General features: G+C 43.2%; 2 protein-coding genes across 2 annotated transcripts in view; both read right to left on the minus strand.

Annotated features, from left to right (window-relative positions):
* ZNF76 (zinc finger protein 76) overlaps nucleotides 1-21,572 on the minus strand; it is a 180,287-nt gene that overhangs the window by 102,752 nt on the left and 55,963 nt on the right. The window lies entirely within an intron of this gene.
* Nucleotides 1-21,572, minus strand: part of SCUBE3 (signal peptide, CUB domain and EGF like domain containing 3) — a gene marked incomplete at its 5' end in the record, with an annotated part of 128,951 nt that overhangs the window by 66,756 nt on the left and 40,623 nt on the right. The window contains one exon of the mRNA XM_081322543.1: nucleotides 11,779-11,913. Within this exon, the coding sequence (XP_081178669.1) occupies nucleotides 11,779-11,913 (135 nt within the window). The remainder of the gene's footprint in view (nucleotides 1-11,778; nucleotides 11,914-21,572) is intronic.

Here is a 21,572-nt window from a genome sequence, read left to right on the forward strand (position 1 = left end):
GATTTAAATCACTAGTAAAAAGGCTTGATTTAAATCAACTCAATTTAAATCATAATTTTTTAAAGAGCAACTGTCTAACTTCCTAACCCTCTCAAGCCAGACTACCATGCTATGGAGGATGGGCAGGATAGGCCCGGTCCCCTTCCATCGTTTTGGAGCCAGGGGGAGTGACGGCAAAAGGCTCCACTGCCGCTATTCGCTGCTGGAGGGGCTTTCTTCACATTTCACCCAACAGATCACCTGCCCAGTGACAGCCACCATCTCCTACTCCATCAACTCTCCCGTGGCTTGTGCCATGACCAGGCAGCGCAAGCCTCCCCTGCCGCCTCCTTCTGCCAGCCCTCCGTCGCTGCCAGTGGAGAGAATGAGAACGCGGAGAGGAGTGGCTCTGCACAGTGATGCAGAGCAGAGAAGAGCACTTGCCTGCCGCCCTGCATCGCCCCACGTCTCCCTTCTCTGTTCTGGAAATGGCAGCCCTGTTTCCTGCCACTTCCCAGCGCTGCTATAGAGTTTGGCACACCACTGCCCAGTTCTTCTCTCTTCCTGAATTGTCTTAACAAAGACAGACGCGAGACCGTAGGCAAGCTTCAAAAGGTTTATTCGGTTCAGCTCCCGGCAGCTGACTGTCGATTCAACCAATCAGGTAACTGTATTTCCCCGCCGTTCGGAGGACGGCCAATCAACACTCGGTACTTTGACAGCTCGGCGGCTGTCAGGGAATTCCTCTCAGCTGAGCGCTTAGCTCAGTTCGGAGGACCGAGTTGTAGACTGCGGATTTGACAGTTCCGGGAACTGTCAAATCTGGCGCGTGCGCGTTGGCCCCCGGCCGCTCTTTTGACAGCTGTCAACGGGAATGGCGGCCGGCCTGGCGGTGCGCATGCGTCGTTGCTTCGGGCGGCCATTTGACAGCTGTCAACTGTCAAATGTCTGCCGGCCCGGCTTTTGCTCGCGGCTCGGAAACTCCTGGTTTCCAAATATGATTCACTTCCCGAAAGCATTTCTTCACTAACCTGCTTTCCAGCTCTGGCGCGTTTCTCTCCTGCTGCAGGGAGACAGAGTTTGTGGGACTAAAAAGATTTCAGTCAGACCTTCCAACTTCTCGCAAAAAAAAAAAAAGATCTCACAAAAAGTTGGAAGGTCTTACTGAACTTTTAAATGTTAAATTTATTTGATACTTGGGTCATTTTTTTCTTTTTTTGCACCAATCTTTTTTCTTTGCTGTTGTTGTTAGTATTGGATGTAAGTGGGGTTTTTTTCTGTTTTGTATTTTATTTTTGTTGATAAAACAAAATAAATATTTTTTTAAAAAATAGTTTTTTTAAAAAAAACAACAAGATAGTTATAATAAAACCTATTCAATAATTTTATAATAATTAAGACATTAAATCAAAACAAGACACCAAGGAAAAGGCCAAGAAAATATCAAAGCATCTTTAATTCTTATGCATAAGAAACTGTAAGAGATAACGAATGATGAAAAGGGATTATAAAATGCACAGAATTTGATAAATAGCAGGAATAAGGAAATACAGAAAACAATTGGGATGTAGGAAAGGGAAAGATCATGAACAAGTTAAAGGTTATAAGGAGTTTAAACTTAGTATGGCCAATAAAGGAAGGCAGCAAATATTAACAAAAATATAGACATTATATGCCCCAATTTTAATAAAATGAACTTAAGACTTGAAAAGGATAGATTTAAACTGGATATGAAAACTGGAAATGAAAGCATTACTTCTTCATCAGTAATAATCAGCATGGGAAACAATGGGAGTCTGAATCAATTTATAGCTGTATCAGTCAAAAGAGAAAGGATGCATTTAAGAAATGTTGTACTTATCATTCTTGCAACCTTAGAGTATGTCTAGAGTACTGTCTACTGTCAAGAAAGAAAAACAAGATGAAGAGAGAACTGAAAAGTTATGGTGTCAAATAGGGAATAAAGAAAAGATGGAAATGAAAGTGAACAATAATTTAGAGCAAAGTTTGATGGGCATCAATTTGATGTTTTAATTAGCCATAAAAATTGGAAGACCATACAGGGAACATAGTCATTAATTTCAAAAAAATTAGGTTTTCCCCTAATATATTTAGGTTTTTCACTCGATGTATTTGTCCCCCCAATAAATAATGGTTATAAAGACATGTTGCTTGATGCATATGTAGAGCACTTACAGTTAATAACTAACTGTGATGTGCCAGGCAGCTATTTATTAGAAAAAAAACGGCAGAGACATAATAAAAGCAGAGAGTTGATTTGGTTTCACTGCCCTTATCACCACAGAATAAGCTCAATAGGATTGCCTGTCACTTCAAATTTATCATGGATCAATCAATTAAAAGTACTTTGAAGTCTGAAACGCAGGTGCACAAATGGATCTCACTTGAGAACTCAAAAGAACAAAGTTACCACAATAAACAACTACACTGGAGAAAAACGCATGGACTGAAGAACAGAAACATTCAAAACAAGATCCTCTACGGCCAAAGTAAACTTGACGACAAGAACAAAGCCTCTTTTTTTGTTTTGTTTTTCAGGAAGTTATTTAAAACTTCAGAAAACAAACACTGGGAGCGGTCCAGGGTAAAGAACAAAGATGACACAAGAAGAGGCAAGAAGATGCAAGTTCTATGGATTGTTATTGTAAGATTTTTTTCTCTCTAGTATCTTCTACTTCAGAAGCTGCCTCTATTAGGCATTATTTTGAAAGAGACCCACAAGATCTTTGATGCCTGGATGAAAAAGCTTGTCTGGCTTTGCTGCAACTTTTGTAAATGACATAATAATCTCAGGCAAAAGGCTGTCTGCCAGAAAAATTGTACTAAGCAGAAGCTGCTTTCCCACAGCATTTAGAGCACAGCAATTGAGACTAAGTTATATATATTAGGAAATTCAGGTGTCAAAAGAGTTTTTGTGGGTAGAACCAGGAGAATAAAATTTTATTCCAGAACAAAGTGCAGATCAAACCAAGGTTAAAACCAAGAGTCTATCAGAATTAAAGTTAATGCTCCAGGCTGGAAGAGGGTCCAAAGAGGGTAGCCACTGAGTTTTTCTGCTTTTGAAGAGCTAAGGAGTCATTCTGGTTTGGCTAGGCTCTTGTGTCATAGTCTTCTTGGTTCTTTATTCAAGACACAGGGAAAAAAAACAGCAGCCAGGTAAGATTCGAAGCAGATGTAGCTCTGGGAAGGCAGATCCATGTTCCGAAGTCATTGCAGAACAAAACCTACAACTCCTGATTGTACACCCACAGGTAAATGAATGATTAAGTATTTATTACACTTACGTATTGCACAATCAGGATTAGTTTATAATAAGTAAGCCATAAGTATTAAATTGTCCCAAATATATAAAAATAAAACCCATAAAATCATAGAAATAATAGAAGCAAAAATAAGAAGCAAAGTCAAAAGAGCAAACAGAAGTGCCAACCCTTATATAATCACAGCAATATTAATTCTGAAAAGTCATATGGAAAAGTTTCATCTTAATAGCTTTTTGAAGCAATGTGAGGGAAATGACAACTGAGTTATGGGAGCGGGAGGTTCCATAAAGTGGAACCCACATTCTACATATATGGGGAATATTAAGCATCTCCCACCAGGACAAATGCATAGGATGGACTGCTTCCACCTGAAAATACTTGAGAGCACATACATACTGTTACATATTCACACACACTACTAACCCCCTCACATCTATAAGGGATCCCCGGCAGCCGTTGACAGCCGTCAAAAGGCTGCCGCGGCAATCCCCCCCCCACGCGGCTAGCGGCCGATTCTGACAGCTGTCAAACTGCCGCGCATGCGCAGTACACTGACAGCTGTCAAACCGGCCGACTCTGACAGCTGTCAAACTGCCGCGCATGCGCAGTGCAATGACAGCTGTCAAACTTCAGGAAGCCGCGCATGCGCAGCTCGGCCGGAGCTGTCAAAGCTGCCAGCTGGCCCCGGCAACAAGCCGCCTCAGCCGCGCCTACCTTTAGCCGGTCTCCCTCTTATTGGGCGTCCTTGTCTGGCGGGAGATTCTTGCTTGTTTATTGGTTCTTGTTGTTGTTGTTCTCTTCGCTGTTCACTATAAATACGAGAGATTCCCGGCACTGTTTTGCCCGGGACCTCTGCCCAAATAAAACGTTGTTTAAACCGTGCCTGCTGTCTCGCTGTCGTCCCTCAAGACAACGCACCTGGCGACGAGGGTGGGATCCGGGTCTGCTTGTTAGCTGAAGTCACTAGCTGAAGCCACAAGTGAAGGAGGGAAGCCGTCCCACCAGCTGACACCGCTGAAGTCACTTGCTGGTCGGGAGAGCCCTCCACGCTTTCCACCCCAAGCAGACCCGTGGACCTGACAGTATGTCAAATCTTGGGCATGTCCGCGAATTTGATGTCTCCCAGCCCGAGGGCTGGGAATCGCATCTCGGGCAAGTGGAGGGGTACCTCCTTGTCAACAACATTGTCGAGGATCGCCCCAAAGCTGCGGCGCTCCTTTGCCTCAGCGGGCCGGCGGTCTATGATGTCGCCGTGGGGCTCTGCGACCCTGCTCCGGTGGCTTCTGTGCCATATGCCGAGCTGGTCGACCGCCTCAATCGTCATTTCGCCCCGAGACGGTCCGAGCTGTACTGGCGATTGTACTTCGCCCGCCAGTACCAACGACCAGGCGAGTCGGCCAAATCATTCATAGCCACGGTCCGACAAGCGGCCCGACGCTGCCGTTTCCCGGACCTCGAGGACCGCATAAGGGACCAGGTCATCGTCGGTCTGCGGAACCTGAAGCTCCAGAAGAAGCTCGTTACTAAGCCGACGATGGACCTGGCCGAATTAACTATAGAAATTATGGCATATGAAGACAGCCATCGGGAAGACGCGCTGCCACCTGGAAATCCCTTCACGGGGTCAGTCCACCACAACTGCCCTAGAAGTGCCGACCCAGGAACGACCGAGCAGAAGTCTGAAGTGGACGCCATCCGTCCGAGACCCACCAACCCTCAGACTCGCCGGGAGGGCGACAAGGGGCCAGATCGTCCGGCCGGAGGCCAAAGAGAGACCACCAACCGCTCCAAGTGCGCCAGTTGCGGTGGCAACCATGCCAGGGCATCTTGTAAATTTCGTAACGCCAAGTGCCATGGCTGCGGCAAAACTGGCCACATTCGCTCCGCCTGCCGCAGCACCGGCCGCGAGACCCTTCACGACCTGGAGGCGGCCACGGAAGGTAATATCCCCACCCCGAAATTGCCAGGGAAGGCCCTGCGGTCATCTGTCATGACCACCAACACGGACCAGGGGCCCCTAACCACCAGTTTCATCCGCCCCAAAATTAAAATTCAGGTTATGATTCAGGGCATCCCCTGCGAAATGGAGGTGGACTCTGGGTCCTCGGTCTCCATTCTGTCCTGGGACACATTACAAGGGATCGCGCGCCAATGCAGGCGCCGGTTTCCTATTACCCCCTCAAAAATTCTGCTAGCAGATTTCCAGGGCGCCCCTATCAAATTAAAAGGAGAAACGAGGCTCTCCATTAGCTATCAACGTTTCCAGGGGGAATTAACAGCCCAAATCGCAACTGGTAAACGAGCCAGTCTCATTGGCCTCGACTGGTTCGAACCCCTTGGTATAAAAATCCTGGGCGTGAACCACTTTCAGCCTCACCAATTACAAGCCGTCTGCGAACAATTCGCAGACGTGTTTGACGGGTCGTTGGGGAAATTCAATGGCCCGCCCATCGACCTGAAACTAAACCCAGAAGTCATGCCCATCAGGATCAAGGCGAGGAGAGTCCCCTTCGCGCTCAAATCTAAAATAGAGGCAGAGCTTGACAGGCTAATCGGACTGGGAGTCATAGAACCCACAGAAGGGGGCACTTGGGAGACCCCCATAGTCACCCCTGTTAAGCCCAACGGGGAGGTCCGCCTCTGCGCGGACTATAAAGCCACCCTGAACCGGGCTCTGAACCCCCACGCCTACCCAGTCCCAGCTGTCAGGGACGTGCTTTCCTCTATTCAGGCAGGCACTATATTTGCAAAATTAGACTTAGCCCATGCATTCTTGCAGCTACCAGTCTCAGAACAAACCGCCAATGCCCAAACCATTGTAACCCACCGCGGAGCGTTCAAAGTGAACCGCCTGCAGTTCGGGATAGCAGTTGCACCTGGAATATTCCAGGAGACCATGGAGCGGACTCTTAAGGGAATCCCTGGGGTCTGCCCCTATTTCGATGACGTGCTCATCGCAGGGGAAACGGAAGACACATTAGCTGACAGGCTGCGGGAGGTGCTTCAAAGATTCCGCACCGCCGGCCTCAAATTAAAGAAGGAAAAGTGCTCCATTGGAGTTCCTTCTACGGAATTCCTGGGGTACAAAATTGACGCTAACGGAATCCACCCCACGGATTCTAAAGTCAAAGCCATCAGGGCAGCCCCACCCCCCAAAAACAAGGCAGAATTACAAGCCTTTTTGGGACTAATAAACTTCTATCATGCTTTCCTCCCCCACAAAGCATCCATAGCAGAGCCGCTCCACAGGCTATTAGACAAAGGAGCCCAGTGGCTCTGGACTCAAGCCCACGAAAACAGTTTTAACCAATTAAAACAACTCCTTTCAGGCAAGTCCACTGTCACCCACTTCAAAGAAAAAATGCCCCTCGGTGTCGCTTGCGACGCTTCCCCCTATGGCATAGGCGCTGTCCTCAGCCACCTCCACAGCGATGGGACTCAATCGCCCATCGCATATTACTCCAGGACCTTGTCCAAAGCCGAGCGCAATTACGCGCAAATTGACAAGGAAGCCCTAGCACTGGTGGCGAGCGTGAAGAAATTTCACGATTACTTATACGGCCGCCACTTTACAATCTTCACTGACCACAAACCCCTGCTAGGGCTCTTCACCTGGGATTTGACCCCACAAATTCTATCCCCTAGAATGCTCCGCTGGACAACATTCCTAGCAGCATACTCCTTCAAAATTGAACATAAACCAGGCAAGGAAATGGGCCACGCAGATGGCCTTAGCAGACTGCCCCTGCCCAACCTTGACCCAGACCCCGCACCCGCCGGCCAAATCCTGGCCATCCAGGAATTGCCGGACCAACCCGTATCAGCCAAAGAAATAGCTGCAGCAACCACCAAGGACAAACTCCTGGGCAGGGTTCTGACCTGGGTCCAAACCGGCTGGCAATCCACATCCCCCGGACCGGAATTTCAGCCCTTTTTCCTAAGGCGCCTGGAACTGTCAGCCCACCTCGGCTGCGTCCTCTGGGGCAGCCGGGTCATAATACCCGCCCCACACAGGCAACAAGTTTTAACCTCCCTTCACGAAGGCCACCCAGGGGTGGTTAAGATGAAATCCCTCGCCCGCAGCTACTTGTGGTGGCCAGGGCTCGATGCAGACATCGAACACTTTGTCGCAACCTGCAACATGTGCCAACAGACCAGGCCACCGCCCCCTCACGCCCCTGTCCATAAGTGGGAGGTGACAAAAAACCCCTGGTCCCGAATCCATGTCGATTACGCCGGCCCCTTCCAGGGACAAAATTTTCTAATAATTGTAGATAGTTTTTCCAAATGGCTCAAGGTCATCCCGGTCACCAGCACAACCTCAGCAGCCACAATTAGGGGTTTGAGGAGGGTGTTTGCCACCCACGGGTTGCCTGATGTCATCGTATCTGACAACGGCCCCCAATTCACTTCCACTGACTTCCAGGTTTTCATCAAGGCCAACTTGATTAGGCACGCCACCTCCGCGCCTTTTCACCCCTCCTCGAACGGTCTCGCAGAGGCCATGGTGAAGGCGACCAAAGATGCCCTAAGAAAAATCATCTCCGGCGACTGGCACTGCAGACTGGCAAAATACCTCCTGGCCCAGCACTCCACACCATGCACCACTACCGGCAAGTCTCCGGCCGAACTCCGATGGGGGCGCCGCCTAGTCACAAAACTGGACCGTTTGCACCCCGACAGGGCAGCCGCCGAACAAACCAACTCACCGACTGCCAAGGTCTTCCCTCCCGGCCAGCCCGTTTGGGCAAAGAACTTCGGGGTCGGCGACAAGTGGCTGCAAGGCGTGATCTCCGACCAAACTGGCCCAGTCTCCTACCTCGTCGACTTAGGAGACGGAAGGCTCATCCGGAGACACGCTGACCAACTAAGGAACCGCACACCGCAGGACCACAGTTCCCGAGCCCAGCCGGGCACACTATTTTCCCCACCAGCACCGTCATCGCCACCTAGCCCAGTACCGATCGTTCCTGACGTCGCCGACAACCCCCAACCTACCGACCCAGAAATTCTCCCCACCGTGGAAAGGGAAGACCAGCCCAGCACAAGCCAGCCCAGCCCGAGCCTCCGCCGCTCCACCAGACCGCGGAAGGCTCCCACGTACCTGGCGGACTATGAATGGGCCGGCAGCAGGACTAGTGGAACTGCCCCCAGTTGAACTTCCAGGGGCAAGGGGGGAAGGGGTGTTACATATTCACACACACTACTAACTTCCTCACATCTATAAGGGATCCCCGGCAGCCGTTGACAGCCGTCAAAAGGCTGCCGCGGCAATCCCCCCCCACACGCGGCTAGCAGCCGATTCTGACAGCTGTCAAACTGCCGCGCATGCGCAGTACACTGACAGCTGTCAAACCGGCCGACTCTGACAGCTGTCAAACTGCCGCGCATGCGCAGTGCAATGACAGCTGTCAAACTTCAGGAAGCCGCGCATGCGCAGCTCGGCTGGAGCTGTCAAAGCTGCCAGCTGGCCCCGGCAACAAGCCGCCTCAGCCGCGCCTACCTTTAGCCGGTCTCCCTCTTATTGGGCGTCCTTGTCTGGCGGGAGATTCTTGCTTGTTTATTGGTTCTTGTTGTTGTTGTTCTCTTCGCTGTTCACTATAAATACGAGAGATTCCCGGCACTGTTTTGCCCGGGACCTCTGCCCAAATAAAGCGTTGTTTAAACCGTGCCTGCTGTCTCGCTGTCGTCCCTCAAGACAACGCACATACATACATACATGTAACAGTTCTCATTTGCCAATCATAGGCTGATATATTTGCTACTAACTACAAATATAGGCTCGTATAAAATATATTGCAATAGTGTGTGTAATGGTTGATGTACCAAACATGGCAGAAAACAAAATAGGATCAAGACCAATATAATTGTCCCATTCATGTCTCAAGAAAGATCATTCACCACTGTTTCCATCCTATGTCCGGATGTGAATCCTGAATGAAAGGTATTCAGACAATCCACTTCCTCCAGGGTACTTTGTAATTGAAGCCCAACACCCGGTCAACAACTTTCCCTAAAATGAGAAGGCTGGATGACAGTTGTCTTATATAGCTAGACCCAAAGAAGAACTGTTCAAAAGGAGCTTCACCACTGTCTCCTTTAAGGCATCATGTATGATCCTCCTCTCTTAAGGAGGTACTGACAGTTTCCCAATCACCCCAAAGTGTCCAGACAGACATATATTCAAGCCACAAGTGCACAGACCAGAAAGAATCCCAGATGACAATTCATAACAATGATCGATTCACCACTTCAGATGCCATCCATAGAGAGTCAACCCTTTTTTTCCAAAATATAAAGCACTGGGCATGTACATCTGGTTTATATATTCCCAGAATTATTCATTCTTCAGGCTATTTCTCTTCCAATTAGTGAAGTATAGTGAGATTTCCCAAGAGAAGACATGGGTCCTAGGTCCACAAGGTTACATTTTCCTATTGAAGAGACCTTGCCTAGGGCAAGGTAGAAAAGATGACCTCGATAGAGATATTTGAATTCCATTACCAAGGTTATGAGAGGAAAAATATATCTTGTCCATAAAGGGCACATAAGTCTGTAAGCCGCTCAGAAAAATAGATCCCTAATTCACAAGAGTATAAGAAAAGAGAGGGGTACAGCACTATCAGATTCACAAAATTCTGTTGATCATAGCCAATCTCAATAAAGTCAGTTTTATTCTTCCTGTGGAATTGATTTCTGGTGTGGAGTTGACAGTGTGGGAGCTTGACGTGTCACTTTTTCTCAGGCTCAATTTATGCATCCCTAGCAGGCCTATTATTAAGCACACAGTTTGTTAGCAGGTAAACATTTTCCTGCCTGAGCAAAGGGTTGGACCTCCAAGGCCCCTTCCAACTCTGTTATTCTGTTAATAGTAATATACAGTATAAGCCCCGTATATTATTGTGATATAGCACAAGAGATACTTGGCCATTCCAGCTGATTTACTTTTTCTTTATAAGAAATCAGTGAATCATAAGCCTAAAATGCTTAAATAAACTGGTAGCAGAAATGCAGAACCAAGATAAAGGTAAAATGTCTAACCAATTAACAACAGTGATAATCTAAATGTTGTTGCAGTCTTCAGAATTTAATGGGACATTTATTAAACTGGACATGCATAGGATGATGCAGTTTGTAATGTACCCTGATCATTAAAATGGGCTATATTCTCCTCCCCACTCTTCACATTTCCTCCTAATCAGTCTACTTCAGTTTGCTGTCTTCAGCTAGCTACATTGGACAATAGTGCCATTGGACCTCAAAGATCATGTTGAAAATTCCAGGAACTGAAGTTCAAAACATCTGGAGAGCACCAGTAAAAGAAGGGTGCTCCTAAAGATATATAACAACTAATCTATTCCAGCTTTCTTGGTGCTGGACTACAATTCCTGTTATTCCCAGTCACCACAGAGTATAAAATTGAGTCACATTTGGGATAGAGCTCAAATCCTTCCTTCTTGCAAAACAAACAATATTCTCTTAAACGTGGTTTTAAGTGTTATTTTGCATTAAGCTTCCGTACACACTTGTATGAATATGTCAAAACAAACCTGCAGAACACAGCTGACAGTGGTTTACTAAATCATATACATATTGCTTTGCAAGAAAGGTGGGCAGGTATACAATAAAAGCATGTCAATTTTGAAATTGACACCCATTTTACTTATTGTTTTAAATGTTTATTTGTCTTTAAGCCCCAAAAATGATCAGAGCTTTTGGGAACTCTGAACATTTTAAAAAAAGTTAGAGAAATTTTTGACACCTGATGCTTCAGGCAAACGTGACTCTTTTCTTCAAAAATTCTAAATAGTTTAGCAGATTAACTAGTCAGAAAATTAATTTATTACAAATGTCACCAAAAGTATGATAATTAAATATAGGAATGTCCAATGCCCAGCAGCTCCAGTAAGAAAGATGGATTGTCTAACTATGACCACAACCATATGTTAATTAAGAGTATTTTGAAACAAAATAACAAAAAAAACCCAAAAAACCCTTGATGAAAAGTGATTTGAATCAGAATAATGAAACCTGTAGTTCACATGAATTGAAATTTGTCTCATCTGCACACTGATCATTTGTCAGACTGATTAACAAAATAAACTCATTGTATCCTTCTCCGTTCACAGTAGTTAATACCAATTTGAGTGAATGTTTTGTATTTTACTTCAATCATAATAGGGTGTTTGAAGTGGGGGCATTGTTTGAAGCAAGAGTGAGAAGCAGCCAACTCAAGAGCATAAGTAGCCTCTCTCAATTTGGTGTCTTTGCAACCTGTTGGGACAATCACCAAGATTATCAACCAGTTTGGCCCACTTCTGGAGAACATCACTGGGGAAATGCTAATCCAAAAACTTGAAAGCAAGACTTTAATGGCACTCTCTATTTATCCATCCATAGGCCAGCCCAACTCAAATACAGGAACTTTAATTTCCCATCACTTCTTTAAACCTGATGACAAAGTTAGAGATCCAAAACAGAGAGATAAGCAGAAATAAAAACATTAAAGACCAACCTTCAGGACGCTGGATGCAGGTATGCTGGTTATCACTCAGGAAAAAGCCTTCACGGCAGTGGCACTCATAGCTTCCCATCATGTTGACACAGGTTTGTTGGCAGCCACCATTCCCCTCTGCGCATTCATCCACATCTATTTCGGGAACCAAGGAGAGAATGAAAAGGCTGAAACTTACTATTATTAAAGAGTAAGAGTCTGAAACTTACAATTTTTTTACAAAAAGATAATAATACCATAAAAACACAACCAAATAAAAATAAATTTAAAAAAGGAACAAAACATTACTTTAAAAAAGCCAAGACAACAATAAAATATCTTAAAAAGCTAGCAAAATCATTTTTGACGATCTAGAACTCCGAAGGGAAGGAATACAATAGTTATTTTAAAACAATTGGGATATAAATCCTGTAATAAATTATAATGAATAAACCTGATGAAGAAATGCTACGATAAAGACCTTGTCACATACAGTATACCTAATTAATTAGTGTGTTATGATAAATGAAACAAATAGCATGACCTCTGATAAAATCTGCTGGTTCCAGGCAATTTCATACACAAGGTGTTCTTTCCAATATCCTACCTGAAAAGTGTTTTAAAGCTTTCTACCTCAGACCCAGCTACTTGCATTGGATTGAAAAACAAATCTAAAATTAGTGCAGATGGATCAAGTATATGCCATATTTTACATCACCCTTTTAAGACAAAAATAAATAAAGCCAGTCTCTGACATTCCATATTATTTCTTCCACCTTCTGATAAGATTTATTTTTAATGAAATGCAGGATAGATCTGTGTAGATAGGAAATGGCTTAAGTTCTTACCAATTTTTGCTTAAAATGATAAAAAGTGGTATTTTGCTATTTTTAGCATTAACAAATAGTCTTTGTACAATTAAGCTTCCTTATAAGCATGCAAATAGCACTTTGCCATAAAGAAGGGCATTAATGAAACACATCATGTGGAATCTCTGTTCTAATTTTATTTTCTAATTGTCAAATAACAATGGGTTTCCTGTCCTAAAGAGTATTAGAACAGAGATTCCACATAATGTGTTTTAGAAGTGCTCTTTTCTTAGCATTTTTAGTGAAAATGGTTAGCATTGGATAAAGTTAAGGCTATTTGATCTGGACTGTAAAAATCCAAATCCTGATGACTATGAGATACCAACAATGAATTTATGTTTTCTTTTCTGTTTGCTGCTATTTAGTGGTTCGCCAGACTTTTGCAAACTACGGTAAAACTAGGATCCAGGGAGTAAAAGATTTTCTTTCTCTACAAAGCAAGATTGGGTGATTGTGATCTTCAAAGAGATTGTTGATTTTCATCTTCCAAGAATGCCATAAAGCATAAGGAAGAATGCTAAGAACTATGTTTCAGCAATCTCTCTGAGATTTGGAGAACACAGTATGCACATTCCAGTACTGTTATTTTGGCTGATAGCTTTAGTACCTCATCTACTACATCATAACTGAATTCTCAGAAATTTTTAACCCATGGTTGGCTTAATCAAAGCCCATCAATAGGGTTCAAACAAATATTAAGTCACAAACTAGCAAACTGCATGATGATTAACTGTATCTACCACTAAGCCAGACAAGCCTGAGTCAAAACATTCCCTAGGTTGCATCAGTATCAGATGACTTCACTACCTAATGCAGATTCACCAAACTTAAAACAAATCTAGCCAACTAACTTCTTAAGTCTAACTACAACGAAATGCACCATATAGCAATTGAGACTCCCTAACTAAGTTCTAGCTCTTCTAGTTCACTTATTTTATTTTATTTTAATTCCATTTATATCCCGCCCTTCTCCGGACTCAGGGCGGCTTACAAACTTAGCAGTAGCCTTCATTCTATGTATATGCCTGCTTATTAGGGCTTTTCACACACACCCCAAGCGGCATTATTACAAAGTCAGCTTAATTGCCCCCAACAATCTGGGTCCTCATTTTACCTACCTCAGAAGGATGGAAGGCTGAGTCAACCTTGAGCCTGGTGGGATGCGAACCTGCACTAATTGCAGGCAGCTGGTGTTACTTAAGGAGGCATTAGCCCACTGCTCCACTGCTCCATTGCTCTAAATATCTGATTTCCAGCCTTGTCCCATACTCTGACTTCACTCAAAAGTCATCCTGACTTTTAAATGTATACACTCAACTTCAAACAGGCTAGGGGCTGGGCAGCATTGCGCTTCTCTTTAGATTCATGCCACCCGGCTCAGCCACACTGCACTGTGAGGAGAGCACTCCACTGCCTGCCAAAAGTGGGCAGGCTGAGGGCTGGGCAGCATTGCACAGGTAACATCGACTCTCATGCTGCTCATGGTATTCCCTCTCCCAGAGCCCACCAAGCCAGATATGTGAAGTAGGCGAGAGCTATGTGCTGGCCACTTCCAGGCAATGGTGCATTTTTTCATTCCTCATGAAGGATGCCACTTCCCCAGCTGCGTTTCTTGCCTGTTTTTCTCCCTCCCTCATCTCAAATATTTTCCCACCACTAGAAGGAAGGAAGGAAGGAAGGAAGGAAGGAAGGAAGGAAGGAAGGAAGGAAGGAAGGAAGGAAGGAGAGGGAGGGTCTGAGGGAAGTCCTGCCTTAGTTCTTCCCTGCTGCCCTTTCACCATCCCCTTGCCCCCTCCTCCTGGCCTATCCTGGGGGGGTCTCCCATCCTATTGCTAAGGAAGTTTTGGATACAAAGCCAGGTCTCCACACATGAAGAGGGAGTGGGTCTCCCTCTTGACTTTGCCCTCATACCCATCATAAGCAACCTGGCTAAGGAGAGCAAGCACAGCAGCAGCAGCCTTGAGGTAAGTGCAGCTGGGTGCCCCCTTGGGGAATTGGGGCTGGGCTTAGTGCCATGGGTGCTTGAGGGCTGGGCTGGGCATTTGACCTCCATGCCACTGTCCAGCCCCCCCCCCCCCGCATAGCCTGAGAGAAACAGTGAAGCTCCTCCAATGGACCATGACTTGGCACTTGCCCCGGTCCCATCTCCTTCTGCCAGAGACCCTCAGATCTGTCCCACTCCTGCCCAGGCCCCCATAGTTACCCTTGACACAAATGATGTAGAGCTGGCCATGCCCACCCAGTAGGACACACGCACTCCAGCCATGCCCACCCAGTAGGCCACGCCTACCCTGGCCACAACCACCTGGCCCCCTGAGGGCAACTGCAATGCTGATGCGGCCCTCAATGAAATTGAGTTTGACACCCCTGTTCAACATGAAAGGAGATAATTAGCAAACTGCCCTAGAAAACAGGCTTATGAATTAGTTAAGAAAGAAACAAGCCACGAGATGGTGCTGGTCTGCTACAACTGAAGAACCTTTTGCCTCCCAATTTTTTTTTAAAAAAAGTCAGCAGTTTGCAAAATATTATTACAGATGACAAGATGTTCTAAAGAAAAATAACATGAACACAATCTGAAATATCAGTGAAGGGTGAAACACAATTCTATAATTTACAGAGAGATTTTAAAAAGGTGAGTTTGAGCATAAAGTAGCAATAGCCCACTTCCTCCTCCTTCTCCTTAATTAGTAAAGATTCTTAGCTACACATATTGAATAGAAATAGTAGTTTCCTGAAGAAATTTTCCTCTGCTTTAGTTATCTGGATAATTCCTTAAAGATCTCAGAGGTGGTTGGAGAGATAGAAAACCCATTCCTTACCTTACTCCAGCTTCTTTGTATGGATTTTTCTCTTTGTTCTAAAATTACCAAACTCTTTTTTTTTAACCAGGAGAGAGAAGTATCTGATCCTGGGTAAATCTCAGTCTTTCCAGGCAGGCCAGATGGGAAACATAACTAAATGAACTAATTTTACTTTACCGTAAGGCTACCTTAATTGAACCTTGTAAGTCTAAAAGTACAAATCTCCCACTGCCACTTTTAACCACTTGTGCAATTAGTGCAGGCCCTTCCTCAGTTTCTTGTTCTAACCATTAAGCCACTGATTAGGAGCTCCTCCTTCTCTTGTCTGATTGTTTGCTAGGCAGTCTCTCTTTCCTGTGTTCATTTCCACATCCCATTACAATAAGTGACCAAGAGCCATTTGTCATTCATGGGGATATGGGTTTAATCAATGCATCCACAGTCTACAGCAGGGGTCTTCAAACTTGGCCCTTTTATGACTTGTGGACTTCAACTCCCAGAATTCCTCAGCCAGGCATGCTGGCTGAGGAATTCTGGGAGTTGAAGTCCATGAGTCATAAAAGGGCCGAGTTTGAAGACCCCTGGTCTACAGTCTCACCTGTAAGTTACATTCATAATACTCCTCATCAGAAAAAGAAAAATGCAAGAATAAAAAATCGTCTTTACACTTGACGTTCAAAATTAAATATACTGTATATATTTGTCTTTCTAGTGAAATACATGTTTTCATACATACAAGTTATGTAAAGCTTCAATTGTCAGTCAGTCGATCAGTCTTTCATTACAATACAATTAGCAGAATTCAACTTAAAAAGAAAAAACTTACAAAATGAAAGCTAAAAGAAGAATAACTAATCTCACAGAATAGAATAGAGCTGGAAGGGACCTTGGAGGTCTTCTAGTCCAGCCCCCTGCTCAAGCAGGAGAACCTATACCATTTCAGACAAATGACTGTCTATTCTCTTCTTAAAGACCTCCAGTGATAGAGCGCCCACGATTTCTAGAGGCAAGCTGTTCCACTGGTTAATTGTCCTCACTGTCAGGAAGTTTCTCCTTAATTCTAGGTTGCTTCTCTCTTTGGTCAGTTTCCAACCATTGTTTCTTGTCTTGCCCTCTGGTGCTTTGGTAAATAATGTAACCCCTCTTCTTTGTGGCGCCCCTCAAATACTGGAATACTGCTATCATGTCACCCTGTTTCTTCTTTTCAACATGACTGGTTACAGTGAGTATTAGCTTCAGCTCTAAAACTGCTTAGGAAATCAAGTACCAGTTCAATTACTATTAGTTATAATCCACATAGCATTTTGACAATAATTTCAAAATTACAGATTTGTACATAGGAATATATTTAATTAATCACAAAAGCAATTCTGAGAAAAGCTACACTTTTCAGATTTCTTTAAGTCTTTAATGTCAAGTTTCTTTATATAAGAATAATCTCTTTCACTTGAGGTAATGGATACTATTTATTTACGTTATTTTCACTGGTTTTCTAATTAAAATTAGAATGAAGGCTATTGCTAAGCACATTTGATTTGTGCTTAGATTGTAAGCCGCCCTGAGTCTTCGGAGAAGGGTGGGATATAAATGGGATTAAAATAAAAATAAATAAATAAATAAAAATATTCAAATAGATTGTAAATCAGAAAAAGGTAAAAAGCATTCCTAACAAATTAATTTCTAAACAAAATATTATGTAATGTCATAGTGCTGACGTGGGAAGAGATCAAAGATTAAACTGGTTCACCTTTTTGTGCACGGATTCTATGGGGAAAAAAAACCTACTTTGGTATTGTAATTCCTGGCTGAACTTAAATGAGGAAGTCCCTAGACCAGGCATTGTAAACTCGCGATGTCACGTGACATTGCACAACGTATCATGACTTTTTTCCCATTGCTGGCAATGGGGTGGACGCGGTTTCGGCATGACGCATCCAGCCCGCAGGCTGGCAGTTTGACATGCCTGCCCTAGACTAATCATTGTATCTTATCCTAATTTATCCTCATGGGGTTATTCTAAAGGAAAAATGGGATATGTTGTACAGCATTCTGAGTTCTTTGAAAAAAGTTTTATTTTTAAAAAATAAAATAAAGGGAAGGCATCAGATTATCGTGAAATTACACATTTACTGTTAATTCTTGTATTACTAGATATAATTCAAATATCACAAATAGGGGTTTCCAAGCTTTTTGAGCCAAAATATTGGGAGCAATCAAAAAGCAAACTTATAAAAAGTGTTTACTCCCTCCTCCACCCCATCATCATTTTTAATGCTAAAAATGCTTTATGGGGCACACTTTGTTTTATAGCAGGCTCATTTTTACCCCTTTTTAATTAAAGGAATCTATGTATTATAGAAGACAGAAGAGGAAAAAAAACCAGTGGGCAGCATATAAAATGTCAGCTGTTACGCTGATGGCTGGGGCTACCACCATAGAAACCCCTGCCTAGAAAAAAATACCTAGAAAAAAATTAATCTGGCAGTGTCACCTCTTATATTAAGTGCAGATATTTCTCATACCATTTAGCCATAGTCCATTGGAGTATTGCTGACTAAAAATACAAATAATCTTCTCTTGACTTATTATGGGCCAGCTAAGTGGACAGACTGCTAAATTTGCACCAAGCTGGAGGAAGGTGCCCTTTCTTCCATAACGTCCAGAATCAGAGAACAGATGAGAAATATAACCAGCCCCTTTCTCAAAACACACAGAGGAAATAAGGAGCTCAGTGCCAAAGAAAACCTCTGTGAACTCAAGCATTAAAATCTCAACAGCTAAGTAGAAAACTGAGCCCCTTGGACATCAATGGTGGGGCCATGCAGCAGACTCCGGAAAAGCCAGAATAGCAGGTCGATGACAACATGAACAGACCTGAATATCTGAACAAATGTGTAAGAGGTTAATTAAAATACACATATCAGCTCACAGGCTCACAAAACCCAAATGTACTATCGTGCAGGGCCTCTTGCAGACAGGCAAGACTATTGCTAACTAATAAAATTTTATCCACAAATATGCAGGTTTAACTGCTGCTTAAGTTTCACAATAATAAATAAAATGCCTGAACATTTATTATGGTTTCAAAGGAAGACTTAAGACTTGACTATAGATAAAAGGCTCAGAACAAAGGAAACAACAACCTCTAGCTAGTTTGTGGCATAGCCAGGGCTTTTTTTCTCATAGAACGCTCAGAACGGAGTTCCGGCACCTTTTTTGGATGGAACCTTGTAGGGTAGGCAAGGTGGGTTGTGTGACATGTGTGAGTTCCGGCACCTTTTTCTTTTACAAAAAAAGCACCGGGCGTAGCAGTATTTTAAAAGGGTACCATGATCATACACAAGTCTTTTTTCATGAACTTTTAGATCTTGACAGGCAAAAGCCATCAAAGAAGAAAAGTGGGGCACATATACAATAATTTGTGTGAGGAAAATTCTACACAATTTTATTTGCATGTGGATAGCTTCTACATGGTTTAGACAGATTTAGAAAGATGTATATTATCCTGATCACAAAACATTATATTCAAGATGCTTCCTTGATATCCTTTCTCAGTTTACAAATCTTCACCATATGTGTGTATGCATATATGTATGTATGTGTAAACATTTGTGAACTGAAAACGTATCTCTAATCAGATTAAGACATAGCAATATTGCATCATATGGATTCGGCAAGTATAATCTGATGGTGGATATGTTAATAATATGATTTTTACCTTAGGCAAATTAAGTACTCTGTAGGTTAATGTAATCTTTTGTAGAACTCTCAGCAATAAACTGCTATTCCTTATCTTCAGTTCACAACAAGGTAAGTCATCAGTTAAACTAGTTGATACAAGGCTTTCGATCTACAAGACTTTCCATTTTATTAAAGGCAACTGAAATCATCAAAAGACTCCCCCAACTTTAATTTAGCAAACAAATTCCTGGAATGATCTGGTTCAAGATCACTCACAATCTTATTAGAGATAAAGTAAGGTAAGATACAGGAAGTTATTCTATCCAATAGCTGAATTTCAGACAAACTTCTTTTTAAAGTCCAGAAAAAGCAACTCTTGTTTTGTTATCAAACCCACGTTCAGCTTCCCACACTGAAGTCAGGAAATAGGAACATTAAGACTCCAGTCCTCAATATTGCTCTAGATCCCTTTCATGTTCTTCCATTTTATGTTGCTTTATTTATGACAAATAACCTACTATATCTTGTCTAGACCATAATTTTGCACAATCGATATTGATCACCACGGAGAGGCAAAGTCCAATACTATCTGGAATTCCTTTCCAATTTTTAGGACAATACCTGGTCACAAGCTGGTGGAAAAAAGAAATAACAAGGCAGGATCACATCAGACCCATGATGAAAGACGTGAATTAGTTGTCAAGTGCCTTTGCTTTCTAGGCTCAATTTAAAAGACTGATTTGCATAGTTAAAGTCTTCTGGAGAGAAGATCATGATTTTTACAATGACCTATCAACATTCCTAGTCAGCATTCTCTAGAATCCATTATTATTAAACAACTCTATCAAAAGTAAATACTGATTAAAAGATATATTTATTATCGGAAAATCATCTTGTTTTCCCCAGATTTCCTCCTTGCTAAAAGGTGCAGAATTCACAGCTACCCATTCACTAAAGATTGTATTCAAAGTCTCTGTGGTCTGTTTAAAAAGACAAATGCATCCACTCTGGGAAAGAACTGAAAGTCAGAGACATAAGACAAGACAGGCAAAGGGACCCCTAAGTGTCCCAGGATCATGTGGTCACTTTTTGCGAACTTCTGACGAGCAAAATCAAAGGGGAAGCCAGATTCACTTAATAGCCATGTTACAAATTTAACAAGTGCAGTGATTCACTTAACTATCATGTCAAGAAAGGTTGTCAAATGGAGCAAAATTTACTTAACTGTCTCACTTAGGAACAGAAATTTTGGGCTCAACTGTTGTCATAAGTCGAGGACTTCCTATAATGTGATAACTACTTTCATTGCTAATGTAAAGTATGACATCAAATGTCAGTCTGTGGCAGGGGTCTGCAACCTTCACAACTTTAAGATTTGTGGACTTCAGCTCCCAGAATTCCTCAGCTATGCTGGCTATGCTGTTCTGAATATCATTTCCCTAGAAAATATAATTCCTCTGAACATACATAGCACATTTCTTCATCACTCAATCTCAAAGCCATATAGCAAGATTGAGCATGAGGAAAGAAAGTGAAGATGACAGAGAATGGATGACCTACAAAGCCCTAAATGACATGGGTCCGGATTATTTACGGGAGCACCTTCTGCCGGCGTCAACTTCCCATCGTCCTGTGCACTCCCACAGAGGGCCTCCTCAGGGTGCCGTCGGTCAGGGAGTGCCGGCTGGCGGCCCCCAGGGGGAGAGCATTCTCTGTGGGTGCGCCTGCCCTCTGGAATCAGCTCCCTGTTGAGCTCCGGATGGCTCCTGACCTTCGCTCTTTTCGCCATGACCTGAAAACCTGGTTATTCGAGCTTGCCGGCCTGGACTGAGGGATTGGGATTTTAAATTTTAGAATTATTTACTTGGTTCGGGGCTAATTTTAATTTAATCTATTTTTAACTTTGTATGCTATGTTTTAATTGCCCTGTACACCACCCTGAGTCCTTTGGGAGAAGGGCGGTATATAAATCTAATAAAATAAATAAATAAATAAATAATTCATCTAATTTGCTGTTAATTTACATACCTTAGTAGAAGTGCTGCTCACCTCTGTATCAATAAAGTAGGAAGCTGGGGTTTCTCTACTAGGAGTCTTATTTTCCTCTTTTAAAAAAGTAAGACCAAAGCATAAAAAACAGCCAAGATCTCACATCCAGAGAGCCAGTATGGTAAGCAATTTAGGGTAGAAATTTATGTTTAAAAATGTTAAATGATCCTTATTGAAATTCATTTCAATGCAGACTATAATTGTATCTTTAAAACTCTGGTCATCTCTGTACCTGAGTTTCTTATGACTCTTCCATTATAACCAACAAATAATATCCTCCTTTGTCACAAATTTATTACCCATGTAAGTTACACATTCTATTTTAGCCTTTGATAAGAACAGTTATTCCTGGCCAGTTCCAATTATACAACACGGTTCTCCACTTCAAGGTCAGTAAGGAAAGATGAAAGAT

The sequence above is a fragment of the Vipera berus genome (assembly GCF_964194415.1).
Source record: "Vipera berus genome assembly, chromosome: 3".
Classification (NCBI taxonomy): Eukaryota; Metazoa; Chordata; class Lepidosauria; order Squamata; family Viperidae; genus Vipera; species Vipera berus.